Here is a 17,339-nt window from a genome sequence, read left to right as displayed (position 1 = left end):
TGTCAATTGTTTGAGAATGTACAAAGCTGTATTGGAAAAAAAAATGCAAGTATTTAATTCACAGAACAAAAGTAAAAAATGTACCCCATGTAGCTGCAATAAGAACTTTGTTTTTAGACTAGATGCACTGGCAGAGACTATTAATCCACAAAAATCCACAAATACAATATGATGTGTAAACCTGTCATCACTTGAAGAATAGAGAAAATCTTCTAATGCTGCATGAGTCACAGAAATCAGCAATAACTTATGATTTGAGTCACAGTGTTGCTCAGTTGTGTTTTAGCAATTCTTTTTTAGTCCTTCAGAAAGAATTATAAAGACTATTATAAAAACCATATTAACCACCAAGGTAGTCACAGCTATTTTTCTGACAGTTCACAAACTGGGTAGAATATATCCCAACAGACATGCCCTCAGTCAGCTTCTCTCCATTTTCCTGTAAAAGCTGAGCAACCATAAAGGCAGAATACGCTTCATTTACACCTGCCAGAAAGGGGTATGTCACCATCAGCATTTCAGACTGCTTCAGTTCCAGGTGTTTGCAATTTGATTTCTATCAGCTCAGTGCTTAGGTTTCTGTATATCTCTGGCAGCAAAATTAATCTTCTCAAGTATTTTTTCAGGTTAAATTATTTCAATGAACCATAGTAATATGAGGCTGTAACATAGCTTTTAATCACTCAAGACTGAGGTCTAAATAGATTTTACTTTAAGGTGGACTATATATAATTGCACTTTAAAACTTGATGTATTTGATTTCCTGCAAAATTTGACAAACACAACAACGTATGGGCTAGGAGGGAGAAGTGGCTTCATGCCTATGTAAGCAGGTTTCTTCTATGTTTTCATGTTGCACCAGTGTATGACAATAAATTTGAAAAAAGTTTACAAGCTTATGTGAAATCATGAGATAATTAGTTTATCAGTGTCCTGGATTTATGATCTGTCCTGGTTAAACTTGCAAATGCATGTAAGACAATTCAGGGAAATATGCTCATGAGCTTCAGTGGAACAAAAAGGCCTTTTCAGCTGGCTTCTCTTTTCTTGTCATCAGTTGCTATTTCTTGAGTGAGTGATGTAGATTCTTTTAACTGTTTCTTTAGCTGTGTTTCATTACTTTAGAATTTGGAAGTGGAGTTGTTTTCCACTTGAAAAAAAATATATTTCCAGTATTGCTTGGAGATGAATAAATATCAAAACCAATAGATACAAAAACTGATTGACCTCACCTAAGAGTGCTGAAGAATGCTGCTTAAGATGCCTGGATATTCTGAAGTTGAAGCACATGTCATAAATACATCGTAATGGATTGAAGAATAGGGGGGTTGAAGGAACTGTTCACTGCTATCACTAGCATTGTTGTATGTTAAGTGTGCCCTGTCCAGACGTGCTGCTTCCTGTCTTTGCCACGTCTTCACCTCTCAAGAAAATCTTGATTAGCTGAAGTGATTCTCACATCTAGAAATAAAAACCTGCTGTTCAGGGAAGAATCCATGGTTTTATTTAAGCCCTTCTGTTGTTAAAATTAGTAATGCTTTTATGTTCTCGTTTGTGATGGCTGATGTTTGCATGTTTTCACCTACCTGGGAAAACTACCATAATGTCATTTTGGTATAATTCAACATTCGATGACTTTGACATAAGAAGTAGTTCTGAAGTCTTCTGTTTTCTGTGCAAACGTGGTATTGTGTCAGTGAAAATAAGTTTTTTCCACCTCTCCCCCTGCATTTCAACCATAAGCAAAGCAAAGCTGCTAACTTGCTTAATTTCTTAGAATTCTTTCTAGTTGCTGCCAGGAAGTTGCTAAGTACATGCAGCAATCTTTATTCATATCACTTAGGGTTGGTGTGTTTACCTACAAAGCGCTTTCTAAATGGTAAGTTGCACAGTGCGTTTTGCAAGATGGATAGTGTGCAACAAGCCTTTGCCCATTTTTAAAACTCAAAATTGACTAAGGTTATGTTTCAGAATATTGTAAAACAGTTTTTGGACTAGACCTTCTACATGCAGATGGACAGGAGTACAGATGATTATCCTGTATTTAAAATGAAGATCAATAGTGTTTATCGGGAAGCAGTATACATAGCCGTAGCCGTACAGGCACAAGAAAAGGGAAATGTTACTTTTTTCCTGTGTTGTTCTACAACTACAGCCTGTTGTTCATGTGACACTACAGAAGAAAAAAAGTGCAATTCTGTATCGTTGCCGTGCTTGTTTTCAAATTTAGTGGAGTTGAGTTTACACCATCTCAAGAACACCAAAGTCACTTCACTGTGCCACTAAATTAAATTCCACAGGGTTTTAAAACTGATCTCCTTTATATCTTAGAAAATTGGTCATTTCAAAAACAAACAGAAAAGATTAAGATCTGAGGTGTCAGAAGAATTGTGCCATACTGCGTAGTTAAAAGTGGATTCTATGACTGAGTTCGCTTCCATACTTAATGGAAAACTGAAGATTAAACTTGTGGGTTTTTTTTTCCCCTTCTTTGTTCTGCAGTGAAGAGAGCTACAATGTTACAGATTATTCTCTAAGGGACCAGCTGGTGGTACAACAATGTGACAGTGAGGACCTGACTTCTTCTCCTGTAAAGAACACTTCAACTATGCTCTACTTGCGGCAGAGTTCCGCAGCTCACCTCTTCAGACTAGCGGTCCTCAGTAACCACGCAGGAGAGAAGGTAGAGATGCTCCTGGGAACAGAGACTCAGTAAGTAGTTACCATTTCTGTAATCTTTCACCTGATTGTCTCACCAGGCTGCCACCCCCTTCCCCACTGCCCCCCCCCCCCCCCTCCCCCCGGTCAAGGTAGTAGGAAATGCCCAGCTTCTGTTTGGCAAGTTTAAATCAAAAGGGAACGGAACAAGTTCCCAAGCAAGCAGTCTTTGTGATGTCTGATGAGCAGTGACCAAAGGAGTGCTACTGCAGAAATGATCCTCTGTCATGGACTGTGTTGGTGCCCTGCTCAGTAGCACTGAAGCTGTCCTTGGGACACCTGCGAACTGGTTTGCACTGGTGGTATGAGAAGTGGATACTTTCAGAGTGCAGCAAGGTAACCTCGACAAGCCTGGTTTTTAATGAGTGGCAGAGCAGGAGAATGTGCAGCTTCTGTAATATCCCCCTAGATACTGGAATAAGTATTTAGTGGAATAAAATAAAGCCTCTGAAACATAGTTCAGTTTCTCTAATGTAATCTTGTCATGAGAGGACTCAGTGGTTCTAAGTCCATGTCCTGTTAGTGTCATTCTCTTTCCCTGAGGTTACAGTGTAGGAATAATGGAAAATTGAATGCATACATTGATATTCTGTAATGGAAGTATCCATTATTACATGCTACCGTTTTGGGTGTTCAGGCCAAGAATTAACTATGCCTCTGCCAGCTGCCTAGCCAGTGAATAATGGTGTGGCTGTGCTTTGCAGAGTGTTAAATACCATTACTGAAAGAAGTAACTTAAGAATCCATTAGAGGGTAGGACAGAAGGGAGAAATGACAAGCAAAGCTTGACATGTATGTGGAACCGGTATGGTCTGAAATGGAGTTCTCCACTGAGGCACCATTCTGACACTCTGTAAGCAACTGAGTGTCTCTTCTAGATCTGCAGCTGAACGGAGAAATACAAAGTTGCTGGTGGTGTGTTTTCCCCAGGTAGTTCAGTGAGGAACAAAGGAGCAAAGGCTACGTCGAGGTAATGCAAAGGGAGTCATGTTGATGGAAGGTACAGTAAATTCTGGTCATACATTGATTGCTTCAAGGTGTTAAAGGATTATCTGTGATAGCTTTGCATAAAAATGCTTATAAAATAAGCAGGAACTGGAGATCTTGTGTTGAACATATTTTTGCAAAAAATAGTTGAGAATTGACATATGACTATTCATAAACAGTGCAGAGTTCTGCCACTTTCTGGATCAAGGGGGTTTTTGGTCAGAGGGAAAGTATAGAATATAGACAGAAAGTGAGTGTAATGACACTGAAGTCAGCAGGGATTCAAAGTGTAATGCAGGCTGAAGATCTGACCTAAAAAAGAGGTCTGCAGAGAGGAAGATGTACATTTGTGGCATACAGGGCATCGGTTTGTGCTGTATGTGTGAGTGACGTACTGGGCAGATGTAGTCCTTGGTTTGATTTTGCACTCTGGAAGGTGAGCAATTAGCCTAGTAGAGATAGAGCTCTTCAAACTTCATCAGTGCAGATTTATATATATAAAAGGCCAAGTTTCTGTATAATGTTACACTGTGAAGTTCAGACAAGATTCAGTCTATCTTTTCCACAGTTCGTGCAATAATAATGCTGCATTACTGAATCCCTTCTAGTTGTACTGGTGAGGCAAACAAGCAAGGGCTGCAGGACAGAGATTTAAGCAGTTTGTATTTCTTGGGACTTGTGGGGGTTGTGGAAGGAATTTCCATTAAATTTTAAGGGTTTTTTCAACTTAAGTGATGTCACAGTAACAAAAAAAAAAAAATCAGAGTTTTGCCACATAATGCAACTGTGAAGTAAACTACACAATCTATTGATTACATATTGCAGTATAGAAGGTTTTTATTGTTTAATTTGAACTACAAATGTCACTTAAAGTATCCAAGTCATCGTTGGGTTTTGTTGTAGTAGGAGTACAATGTGTTTAAATACTTCTCTTAACACATGTTCTGAAAACTGGAAGTCAAGACACAGGTTTCCTGCCTAGCTTATGTGCCAACATAGCACTTTTATCTAATAATCATTATGTCCAGAGTGTAAATGCCTAAAGCAAACCAGAACAGCAAACATTATACTGTAGCTGAAGGTGCTGTATATGCATGCATTCTACAGCTTGCTTAAATATATAGCTCTCCTGCAAATAGTTCAGACCATTATAGACCTCAAAGAACAGAACTCAGTGCTGAAGCGCTGCAGGTTCTTAAATTTCAAATGAAGGGTCCATTGCACCATCGAGGTGGTGACAGTTACTTTCTGGCTCTGCTTAACAATGGTCCCGCCTCAACCTGTGGCACAGCGTGCTGCTGCGCCCACTGAGTAACTGAGGGTGCAAATATGAGTGTAACACAGGTTACTATGAGGAAAATGTTGCTTTTACTGTTGTAGTTAAGGGAGGTGTTCTTGACAAGAAGACCTTGAATAATCTGACTGCAGAGATTCATTTAAGCTTGCTCTGCCTCTGATACTTTCCTGCACTGGTTTGTTCCTTCTTGTCTTAAAGTATCTTATCCTAATTGTCAGTTCTTTCAGCAATGTGGCATTTATACCAGTTGTCTATATATAGAGCACAGGATTAGCAGCAGGAAATAGGTACAGGTGCATCCTAAGGTGGTCGCAGGCAAACACTGTTAGAGTATGAATGCAGAATGCTCTTGTCCTGGAGCAGTGATTTGTTAATTATTTATGGTAACGGTTGGATGGTGCAGAAGTGGAAACAGTACTGGATTAAATGGGAGGAGGAGTTTGGCCCTGCCTTGGGGAAGCTGTGGAGCTGTGCCGGGATAGACGTGGTCCTTGTTCTCCTGATGCAGTTTTGAAAAGTGTTCTGCTTTAGAAACGAGCAACAAGAAGTGTCTTGTTCTGTCGGGTACAGATACCCGAGAGGCCACCGTTTCTCTGTGGTGCCATTAACTTCCACACAACCCTTCACAAAAGTGAAAGATTTTATCTGTTTTAGTGGAAGCTGGAGGCGGGACAGAAGACATGAAACAGAGTGCTCCAGACGTATCCCAGCCTGGAAAAATTTACAGTTTTGGGTTTGCTTTCAAAGTTTAGAATAACCCTGAAAGGAACTATAGATCATTAATGATTTCTATTAAAGATCTCATTATAAAGTAAGCAGATGATTCAGACTTGTTTAGCAATGCATTTTTATTGGGAAAAAATGCAGTATATTTTTAGTTGTCTGGGCTTGTTATGAAAAGGCATTTTGTTCCGCAGATTTATTATTGATTTGCTAAATACTGTTTGTAATATAAATAGCAGTTAGCAGATTGTCATTCAGAGGAAAAGATTCTGAAAAGAAGTACTTCATTTGAAAACTACCTATTTTCATAGAGTATTATGATGTATACAAAAAGTACAGAAAAACTTAACTTTCTCTTAACGTTGAGAAGGATGGGAAGGGAGTCTACAGGAGGAAGGCCAAGCTGGATGGTTGAGAGGCCAAGCTGGATAGTTGAGAGTGCTTACTGAGTAGAGTTTTGCACATGTAAATCTTAAATATTTTTGCAGACGCAAGGATTTCTAGCACGGTTTGATCATGTTTTGTCACTTTATGTGGTGTGTGATTCCCAAGTATGGAAGTACCACCATTAGGTCAGGAACGTTCTACTGCCCTGTGAATAAGGCACAAAATACACAGCGTACACAGATTATGACGAAATATACACTTAAACTGGGAGACAGTCTGGCATTATCCCATTTTTCTGAAAAGAAATGTAGTTTCCCTGTAACCATTCTTAACAGGAAAATGTCACCTACTTTTAATGACTGAAATGTCTAAAGTAGCACACATTGTAGTTTTAGCCATCTGTATGAGATTGAGAGGTGTCAAATCTTAGTAGGGCATGTGCAGTAGTTTCATCTTTGAGGAAGAATGTGTGTTGGGATTTAAAAAAAAGATCAGTTTCTTATTAAATGCCAAAACCCCAGTACAAATACTTATATTCAAAATAATCAGTGGGATATTTTTTGCATTCTAAAAGAAACATGCTCAGAAAGACTCCCATTCTGAATCCCCTGAATTCTGAATCCAAATCAAGTGTTGATAGTCTGTGAACAGAAAAGAGTTTTCTAGAGCTAGCTGGAAGAAAGGGTTTGAAAGGTGTCGGTGTTCTCGGGAGTGACTGATAAACTTTATCGTGGAATGATGCACAGTGGGATGTTCAAGTTAATTCCTGCCCTCCCTCTGGTCTTCAGGCTGGAGTTCACAGACTAACTACAACCCCTTGCTGAATCGTCTCCTCAGTTGTTGAGCGATGGTACATCTTGGAAGATGTACTCTAGAGAAGCCCCTCATAACTTGTGTAAATGTCCCATTTTCAGACACTTCTGAAGACACCATAGTGCTATCTCCAAACAGAACTTTATTCTGTTTTCAGATGTTTCAGATATTTGACCGAATCAGGTTCTCAGCAGAAGGCAGATGGCTTTCATTATTTTTAGTTAAAAACTGAAGTTATCCAAAGATAGCAAAAAAAAATTTTTTAGGGGAAGGGGAAAATTCAACCCTGTAAATCCCTTGTGTTATTCTAATCTGTACTGATAGCAAAGCCCTTCAACCATGAGATAAAAACCTAATTTAACTGAAATGTTTGGTTTGGGAATCAGTACAAATTTTGATTTGCCAAAATTCAAAGTTAACATGATTAAGTTGTTATAGCTCAGCTGTTAACAGGGGCGATTTAGGATTAGCTTTCTTTTCCCCTTACCGTCTGATACCACTTTAGCTTGATCCGCTCCCTTCCAAAGTCAGTTGTCAGTAATTTGCACTTCTGTGATTTATTGTATAACACTTAAAAGCTGGGTAATTCTTTCTGCTCTCCTCAGAAATACTGAGACATGTAATCTGTGTTTGATTAATTTTTTACTAGGTTATACAAGGTGAGCTTCAAATGACTCGTTCAGGCCTCCATTGGGTCCCTGCTTATTTGTGCTGGCTCTCAGATTCCCCAAATCGACACATCTCGAACACATAAATGTGTCCTTCTGAGAGCCCAGAGAAACTCTGGTTTCTTTTTTTTCTCTTTTCATCTCTCATTCTTGCTTTTCATTCTAAGCGCATGTTGCAGAGCCATTCTTACGGGAGACCTGTTGGCATTTGAATATTAAGATTGCTGTATTGCATTTATCAGATGCTTTGTATATTAGATGGATTTTTTTTTTACTAAGATTACTAGTAAGTGTTAGTCACAGACACTAGCAGAGAAGTGTACGTATATTACTTAAAAATAATGAAAATAAAGGTACATGAGACATCACACCAGTAGGTCCCACATATATAAGCTTGTTTTTTTCTAACCCAACATGCGTAGAATAGTTAAATATGTTTGAATAATATATTACTAGAAGTAGTATCACACCTGGCCATATTTTGAGGCGAGAGGAGGTTTTGTTTCATTTGCTTCCCCCAAAAGAGGGAAAAATTAACCAGAGGATCTTGAAAAGGGGAGTAGTCTCAACCATTATAAAGAGCACGAGTTGGGAAACTGAGTTTTGTCTTTGCCACTTGCAGGAGTGACAGAGCTCGCTGGATTACAGCGCTTGGACAGGACCGAGACGGGCAGAAAACGGACAGGACAAGTAAGTTACGGCTAACAAGATTTCTGAGAGCTTTGCCACAGGAATGGAAATGCACTGCCCCTTAGTGGAGGTTTGAGCAAGTGTAGACTGTAAATACTCGGAAACACTGTCCCTTTCTTTCCCTGTGTTCTGTAGCTTTAGTACATGTGAACTTGCCATCTCTTCCTGTGCCCAGGGCATGCTTTGAGGAGTTCTGTTTCACACAGTAATTTCCATTTGCATTCATTAACGCTGGTTTGGTCAGCTGTTTCAGTCTGTTAGCAAAAGTGCACAGCCCCTTCCTGTTTGTGTTTATCCCAAGTGTGTTTGTGTGTAGTTGCTCGGGTAGGAAGCCATCTGCTTAATTTGCAGCCCTCTTTGGGTTTTCTTTTTTTTTGGGAGTATACTCTAAGGTGGAAATTTCAAAAATAAATTGTATATATATTTTAATAAAAGATACTATTATGTGAATTGTTTAATTCAGCCTGGCTTACTTCTTCCACAGCTTTGACTCAGGTAGAGATCATCAGAACTTACACAGCAAAGCAGCCAGATGAACTGTCTCTTCAAGTTGCTGATGTTGTTTTGGTTTATCAAAAAGTAAATGACGGTGAGTGAGAATTTTGCTGTTAGTAACCATCTGTCACTGCTGCAGGTGAGCCCAGCTAAAAAAATTTGTTTCCTAATAGCATTGGCTATACAAGGAACAAAGAAAAATGTAAGCATTTCAGTTCTGGTTTCTAAGGGACAGCCTCTGTTTAGGCAGCAGATATTCAAAGTAACTTGTGGCCCATCATACTTTACATAGGTAAATAGCTGTGGAAAGTATGTGCTGGTTGATTTTGACATGTGAGATGTCCACAGATCAGAAATTGAATTCTGCCTAAAAACATGGAGCTCAGGTATTCTAATGAGTGAGCACCAGGTTGGTTTGAGTAAGAGAACCATACGCATTATTAGTCATGTCATGCATTGTGCTTCACTGCCTGTTACATTTAGGGGTCTAGCACTGTGATTTTGCCCAAGTTTTCCATAGCATCAAGTACCCTGAGATCAAAACTGATCCTTGCCTGGACATGCAAGTGTTGCTACTAATTCCTCATGGTGACTGACTCGGTGATGCTTTAGTGCTAAGTCCTAACTTAATGATGTCATTCAATATTACATATGAAATCAAAGATCCTATCACTTTTGCAGCACTGCTTTCTTTAGATTGCAATTATATTCTTTATATTATTTCAAACAATACATTCGAATTACAATATAAAAAAAAGTATTACACTTGTTTCATTTTTTTACACGCTTTTTTCCCTAGTCTTTAAAATTACATTAAAAAACCAAAACAAAATCCAAACAAAAACCAACCAACCAACAAGCGTATCTTAAGCTGGTACTTTAGTCACTACAAAGGTAAACATATAACGTATGTGATAACTGTGTCAAGTGCAACACTTCCAGTTCTGACAAAGTATCTTTAACATTACTTGAAAAGGTTTGTTACGCCTTGTCTGTTGACCCTTTTGCAGGTTGGTATGAAGGGGAACGACTGCGGGATGGTGAAAGAGGTTGGTTTCCCACGGAGTGTGCTAAAGAAATCACGTGTCGTGCCACGATTGACAAGAACATGGAACGGATGGGACGTTTACTTGGACTTGAAACCAACGTGTAGAGCGTTTTTGCTTCACCATACTATACTACAGGATTTGCACTAACTGCTGTCAGTGGGGGTACGGTTGCATGCCCTACAGCTCTGACATGGAAGATGTGGGTCACCAATGCAAAAAATCTAGTAACAGCACTGATGTTTCAGATACTCATCCCTTTTTGTTTTGTGTTTTGAAAGCTCTGAACTGAAACCTGGGCTTGACCAGTGGCAAATTTCAACTCAAAGTTGTTTCTTAGGCTCTGGAGAGCTGCTGTGCATCTCTGACTCACATTTCATTTTCATCTTCAGTTCCTCCATCCCTGCCTCTTCATGTATTCTTTCTCCATCTGTTTTTGAGCATTTTTGACTTTCTTTCAGAAGCAGATGCAGTCTGCCTAGAAGACTGAAAACCAGCAACTCACCCAATCCATTGAGCTGGAGGTGAGTAGCAATATTGGGGGTTTTCTGCTCCTAAGAAACTGCCGTGTTACATGCTCTGCTTCCGAGAATGTTAATGGAATACTTCCCAGTTGTGTCAAAATCTGCATGTCACCTGAACTACACTAACCAACCCTATAATGCATAAAGGACTACCTCCCCAGCACAAATCCAGGGACGTCCCAGGCTTTGTAAGTAGTAATTAGCAATATTGGCAAAGCTGACAAAAGCTCCAGAGAAAGCTCCAGAGAAGAGTCCAGGGAAGTGCCTCCAGTGGTGGTGGTGGTCTCTAATACAACCTGTTACCCATGCGGGCAGCTCAGGCTTTTTCTCCCTCTAGTGCTGCAGTGGTGAAAGGCTTTCTGAAAGCAAGAAAGAGGTACCAAACTTCTGCAAAATATATAATGTTGATGAGCTTGTTCTCAGCTCATTTTAGCAGAGGTATTTTAGAGGAGTATAACTGTTGGAAATGTGTCCATTAGGGGGTTGTTTTGGGTTTGTCTTTTAGTCTTTCTGCTCTTCTGTACTAGAACTTATTTCCTTCTGTGGAGGCAAAAAACTTCAGTTTACCTACATCTTTAGCATTTGTTAGCATCATGTTGAATCTACAAGCAAAAAAGTGAGGGAGAAGAAAGATCTGCAGAGTTTTGTTAAGTTCTCATCTCCAGTGCATATAAATGGTGAGACCACCACTGAGGAAAGAGTTGGAAGTAGACAGCTCAGGACCTTGATTAACTTAGTATTTTGTTATCTTTGCCTTCTCCTACTGCAGTGTGATGTGATGTCATTGGATGCTTCGGGAAGAGGGAGAGTGAGTGGTAAAATAGTACTCTGACCTTGCTTTCAGAGGGCTTGCATTTGTGCTGCTTCACACATGCTCTTCTCTGGCTTAGAGAAGACTTCTCACAATTGCACTACACACACCACCTGCTAAATTTTTGCATCTGTAGTTTAGCTTTGGAATTTTACAGAAAAAAAAAACCCAACCACTTAATGTTGTGTGAACAAAATGCACTCAAAAATGAAATAAATTTCAGTGCATCTTTTCTGTATATAGGTGTGACAGTTTGTGTATAAAAGTCTTCACCTTTTTAAGGACCAGCTGATAACTCAGCAGGGTTGAATACAGAGTCAGTAAAACTGAGGTAAAAATGTCTAGTTCAAAGGCTTTCTTCTTGTTGCATTCCCTACCTTTTTTAAAGGGGCTGTATATTCTTTTATATCCTGTAATATGTTGATTCAATTTGTGAATGAATTGGTTGTTTATAAATATGTATCTAACAATTTAAAATATATTAGGAAGGCAATGATTTTGTACAAAAATACTTACCTTGACAGTCTGATGTGGTTATACAGCCTTGTAAATTAATTTATAAGTAGACTGATAAAGAAGTAATGAGAAAAGCTGTAAATTGAACAAAGACTTATTTAACATAGTAAAAATACTGGTAATATTTTAAGAAATTTTATTGTAAACAGGCAGATGTTTAACATAACTGAATGTATAAAGCCAGAGATTAATGTTATTCAGATTTTTTTAATACATTGTATATATTTTTCAGACTTAGTTTTTCAAAAAATGCTGTAGTGTTTTTTAAAGACGTTTGTAATTTTTCCTGTTGTCAGAGACAGTTCTTCGGGAATTAGAACTCCATTATTTTATAGGACAACAATCAATAAAATGCTTTTAAATCCTTTAAAAAAAAAGAAGCTTTTTTAGTAAGAAAAGTGCAAGCTGTTAGTGTCATTCTTGTCAAAGAAACTAAATCTGTGGCATTTTAAAATTTTCTGTGCTGTAACGATAAATAGCACCAACATGTGTCCTACTTCATCTGCCATAGATATAATTTACATGTATGCCCATGAAGTTGGAGCAATGACATAAAATGCAGGCCCAGGAGAGCATCTCATCTCTCAGAGATTGTAGCAGGAGAGGGAAATGGGAAAAAGTCCAGAATACAAGGTTCTTCAACTACCTGCTTCTGTAGTAGAGTTTGAAGGGAGCTACGACACTCCAGGGCTGACCGAAGCTTAAAGCATGTTATTATGGGCATTGTCCAAATGCCTCTTAAACACTGACAGGCTTGGGGCCTCAGCCACCTTTCTAGGAAGCCTGTTCCCATGTTTGGCCACCTTCCTGGTAAAGAAATGCTTCCTCATGTCCAGTCTGATCCTCCCCTGATGGATGTAGCTTTGAACTGTTCCCAGGCACCCTGTTCCTGGATCCCAGGGAGAAGAGATCAGCACCTCCCTCTCCACATCCCCTCTCAGGAAGCTGCAGGGAGCAATGAGGTCACCCCTCAGCTACCTCCTTTGCAAACTAGACAATCCCAGAATCCTCAGCTACTCCTCACAGGACATGTCTTCCAGCCCCTTCACCAGCTGTGTTGCCCTCTGTGAGCCTCAAAGATCCCAATCCTGATAACATTTTGTACAGCTGACTTCTAGAAGTCACTGTGCAGAAAATAATTCAAAATTTATCAGGAGAGAAGGCTGAAGCAGGGTAGAGCACTGAAGAAGTAGAAACGTTGGATCCAGGTCTTGTGCTAAAGATGACTGCATTAGTTACTATTAAATAGTTCCAATAAATGCTGGAACTGTATTGTAATTTATCTGTGGGTTAGTATACAGAGGAAGATGATTGCTTGTACTAAAAACTACACCTTACTTTGTGAGCCAGGGTCATGTCCATATTCTTGAGAAGGGGTAAGGCTCCAGCTCCCAAACACCTGCAGGCACCTCCTATACAGTCTTACTTTAGCAGCTTCTCCACCGCAGACATTTGCCACAGTGTGCTAGGTGCTTCCTCAGTTGAGCATTGATGCCTGCTGGCCACAACAGTGGTCCCAGAACCTTCTCCAGAGCAGTGACCACCTTGCCCTTAGCCTAGGAGCTTACAGCCTCTCTGGCACAGGAGGGGCACATACAAATTCATTCATCTATATGTTTGTCCCAACTGGTTGTCCACACTCACCTGCAAGACACCTGAACAAAGGATCAAAAAAAGAACAACAAAAAAAAGCAGTGGCCTTTTGGTGAGCCACTGAAGCAGCACTTCCTAAAGAAGGCAGTTTCCCTACATTTTCTAGGGAAGCAGGTGATACCATCAGTGTTACCTACGCCCACAGCTCCATTCCGCACTACATAGTTCCCACACACACGGAAATAAAAGCCTCCACACCCCAGTTGGTTTAGCGTAGCATCAGCATGTGCCAACACTAGGCGTCTAGCAGGCCCAACACTGATGACTGGTGTGACCTCTTAAAATGCCCAACTCTCTTGCTCTAGTCTAAACTCCCTCATAGCTCTAGAGGGTCTTAGAAATTGAAGCCAGCATGACAAGCAATTTATCAAAATTTGTATAAACAAGTTTTCAAAAGCTAAGGGTTTTTTGTTTTTTCCTTTCTAGCAGCTCCACAATATTTTCATCAGCAAAACAAAGGCATGTTTTAACTCTGACTTGCTTTAAGATGAGCACTTGTACTTCAGAGGGAGTTATCTAAAACTCATTCACTGATTTCACTAACCAGCGTTCACACACATGCTCTCTCTTTCCGTCTCTCCTGCCTAAGGATGAGGACATGACACTAGCACCTCCTTTTTAATTAAACAGCCCAGCAGTGAGACTACAGCTTGGCGCTTATTACTGTAAAATTAACTCTAATTTCATTTTTGCAAGGCCTGGAATTTGTACCCATTCCTTTACATGACTTCTCTAATCAGGCTTAAAGCAAGTTGACCAAAACTAAAAGGCGCTCAGTTCCCTAACTCAACATTTCATTTTACAAGATGCAATTGATTACACATGATGTGAGGTGGGCAGAAATCATGCAAAATTCTACAAGTATGACTGACGAAGCGATCAGATACCTGTGTGGATGAGAAGGAAATCTCAGGTTTACACTGAGCCCTCACTGAAGCCAAGACTGAACTGAAGGCCAGTGCTGCCAGGGGAAGGAACCCGCTCAGCCCAGATGCCTACATCAGGTCTGTGGGCTCCTGGGGGTCACCACGCAGCCCTTCAGGAAAGCGGCACCCACCTCACACCAACCTGTCTCAGCATTCCCAAATACTCATATGACACAACTAAAGAACAGTTACTAATACTGTCTCCTCTGCTTCTTTATATCACTCCCGCAATGTAACAAATAGAACATTTTTATCTGCTGAATTTGAAAAAAAGTAATGCTATAATACAGTATTATCCTGACTTTCACGTCAAAGGATAAATTTGTTCTCTATTAGGCAGAGCTAGTTAGCTGAAAATAAAAAGGTAAAAGTAGCGCCACTTTATTGAACCTACACAACCTCATGAAATGGAGCCTTTGTGCAGCATCATAGATGCACATACCTTGAACTGTGTCGACAGAATATATTCTTAGCTCTACTGTAGTCTGCTAATGCTTTTCAACAGCTTTATCGTAACACTACATAATTTATAAAAGCTGAACATAAGACAAAGGTCAGGAAGAATTAATTACCATCACTGAATTCTGTTTCATTTCATAACCTGGAGTTCCAAAAGATGCTAGAAACTCTAGCACACAGGCAGAAATGCCCTTCATTAACTGCACTGTGAAATGGAAAGAGAAACATTCATCATCTCTGGCTAGCCATATAAAAAAGAAAGCTAAAACCCTTACATCAGCATTACCTTAGAGATTACATAGTGACCTGATGTCATGGTTTAATCCTGGTATGCAGCTAAATCCCACACAGCCACTCGCTCACTCCTCCCCAGTGGGATCAGGAAAAGAATCAGGAAGGTAGAAGGAGAAAACTTGTGGGCTGAGATTTCAACAGATTTCAAGACAGTTTAATAAGTAACACAGAAGCTGCACACGCAAGCAAAGCAAAACAAGGAATTTGTTTGCTGCTTCACACCAGCAGGCAGGTGTCCAGCCATCTCCAGGAAAGCAGGGCTCCATCACACATAACAGTTACTTGGGAAGACAAACACCAATATCAACCCCTTTCTCCCTCTTCCCCCAGCTCTAGATGCTGGGTATGACATCATATGGTGCAGGACATCCCTTGGGTAAGTTGGGGTCAGCTGTCCCAGCCATGTCCCCTCCCAATGCCTTGTGCACCCCCAGCCCCTCACTGGTGGGGCGGGGTGAGAGGCAGAAAAGGCCTCTGCGTAAGCCCTGCTAAGCAGGGATGTTTTTTTCCTACTGACCAACGCTGTTTACATCATAAATCCAAAACACAGCCCCATACACACTATGAAGAAAATTATCTCAGCCAGAACCAGTACATCTGACATTGGCAAAAGGCTCATTTTTTCAAACTGAAGAACAGAGGGGTCTGATGCTTTTCTGCTGAAAGTAGTATATTAAGCTACATGCTTTAAGCACAGTTGGGAAAGCATAGCTAATACCATTATTTACACAACAACCATGTTACCTTTTAAATAAAGAGCTGACCATACCAATCCATGACCACCCCAGTGTCCATATTTCTTAGCACCACCCCCATAATACCAGTCTGACCCTCCACAGTTGGGGCAGGGGGGGGCTGAGAGAACTGCCACCTGTCTTTCATTTCTTCAACCAACATTGCTATTCTCCCCCAGATTCTGCTATCACTACCATTTCTTTTTACCCTTTGTGTTTTTAGGTAGAAAATTAGCTATCATTTAAGTATTGCAAAAACTAAGAACTAGGAGAGTAAAACTGGTATCACCTGCCAGCCTTTTTTTTCCATGACTTAATCCAGCCCCGCCAGTAACAGCACTACTGCCAATTCTCCCTCAAGAAACTAGAAATTTGTAACGTAGAGCAGCGCACCATACTTTGCTGTGGTAACTGCCCGTGCCATCGCACACCCCTCTGCCTTAACACTGCGCAGCCAGGTACAACAGGCCCCAGAACACAGCTCTTCTCTCGGCGCCATCTTGCTTCCCCTTATATTGGTTGCACCTGTCCCAGCCCGACACCGTTTTGTTTCCAAGACCAAGGTATAGCGCTACAGTCAAGTTATTTAATTTTCATTTCCACACACGTTATCATTAATCTCCCTTTTCCCCGTTGATTCCAGGGCTCACCTTCAGCGGTGCCGCGGCGCCCTGGGCTCCGGCCCCCTCAGCCGTGTGGCGCAGCCCGCGCAAGGCCCCTCACCGCTCCCCCACCGCCCTTAGGCGGAGTCACCGGCCGCTTCCCGCCCATACTTGCGCCCCGAGCTCCTGGCGGCTCCCGGCCGCCCTCGGCGGGTCCCGCGGCCCTCACAGCACCGCCCTTCCACACACAAGCACAGCCGGCTCCGGGGGTTTGCTTTTCCCCTTAAACTGCCTCCTGCTTCCCCCACCGCCAGGCCAGGGCGCGGTGTTCCTCCTCCTCCTCCCTCACTGATTGCAGCACCAGTCTTAGCAGCTGGGTGTGAAAGAATAAAGTGATTGGGGGGAGGGAGAGGTCGAACCGTACGCTTTTTTTGCACCTGTGTTGTAGAAATAATGAGCTTGGCATCCTCCCCTCCTTGTTAACCCAAAGGAAAGCACGGTCTAGTCACTAAGTTAGACTTCTTCATACAGAAATAAGTTTCATCTGACCAGTTCTGTTTTCTTCACGATAAGGCTTAAAAATCCTCCCGAGGGTGGTGGTCAAGGTCATTTTTGCAAAGCACAAGAAACAAAAACAAACCTCAAGAAAGGAGAGGGATTACATTTCCAGGCAACAACAACAACAAGACACGAGCTTTTCCTCCTCAAGGCTAAGTCTAGAAATAACCACAGCTATGGCTGCAAAGTGCAGGTACCAGAGGGCTGCCAAATACACTGCCAGCACTTTTCAGAGCCTAGAAACACGCAGCCTCAGTCTTGGCTTGCCCACAGCAGTGGGGGAACACTGCCCAACCCCAAATCCAGCCCCCAGGGTTTAAAGGAAACTGCAGGTCTGCCACCCTTACACAAGTTTGATCAGAACAGTGTTTCTCAAACAAGTCACCATGCTTGAAATCCTAAACAAGCCTTGTTATTCAAATGTTCTTACATAGTTGG

General features: G+C 41.0%; 1 protein-coding gene across 1 annotated transcript in view; it reads left to right on the top strand.

The window, feature by feature from the left end:
• The window catches only part of ARHGEF26 (Rho guanine nucleotide exchange factor 26), a 65,914-nt gene extending 53,859 nt beyond the window's left edge, over positions 1-12,055 (top strand). Inside the window, exons 12-15 of the mRNA XM_075098642.1 lie at positions 2,503-2,712; positions 8,216-8,283; positions 8,768-8,872; positions 9,789-12,055. Coding sequence (XP_074954743.1) covers positions 2,503-2,712; positions 8,216-8,283; positions 8,768-8,872; positions 9,789-9,931 — 526 coding nt within the window. The 3' untranslated portion in view covers positions 9,932-12,055. The remainder of the gene's footprint in view (positions 1-2,502; positions 2,713-8,215; positions 8,284-8,767; positions 8,873-9,788) is intronic.
• The last annotated feature ends 5,284 nt before the right edge of the window (positions 12,056-17,339 follow it).

Source organism: Phalacrocorax aristotelis, chromosome 7, assembly GCF_949628215.1.
Source record: "Phalacrocorax aristotelis chromosome 7, bGulAri2.1, whole genome shotgun sequence".
NCBI classification, from domain to species: domain Eukaryota; kingdom Metazoa; phylum Chordata; class Aves; order Suliformes; family Phalacrocoracidae; genus Phalacrocorax; species Phalacrocorax aristotelis.
Note: the sequence above shows the minus strand (reverse complement) of the source record. Positions and strands in the feature narration are given on the sequence as shown.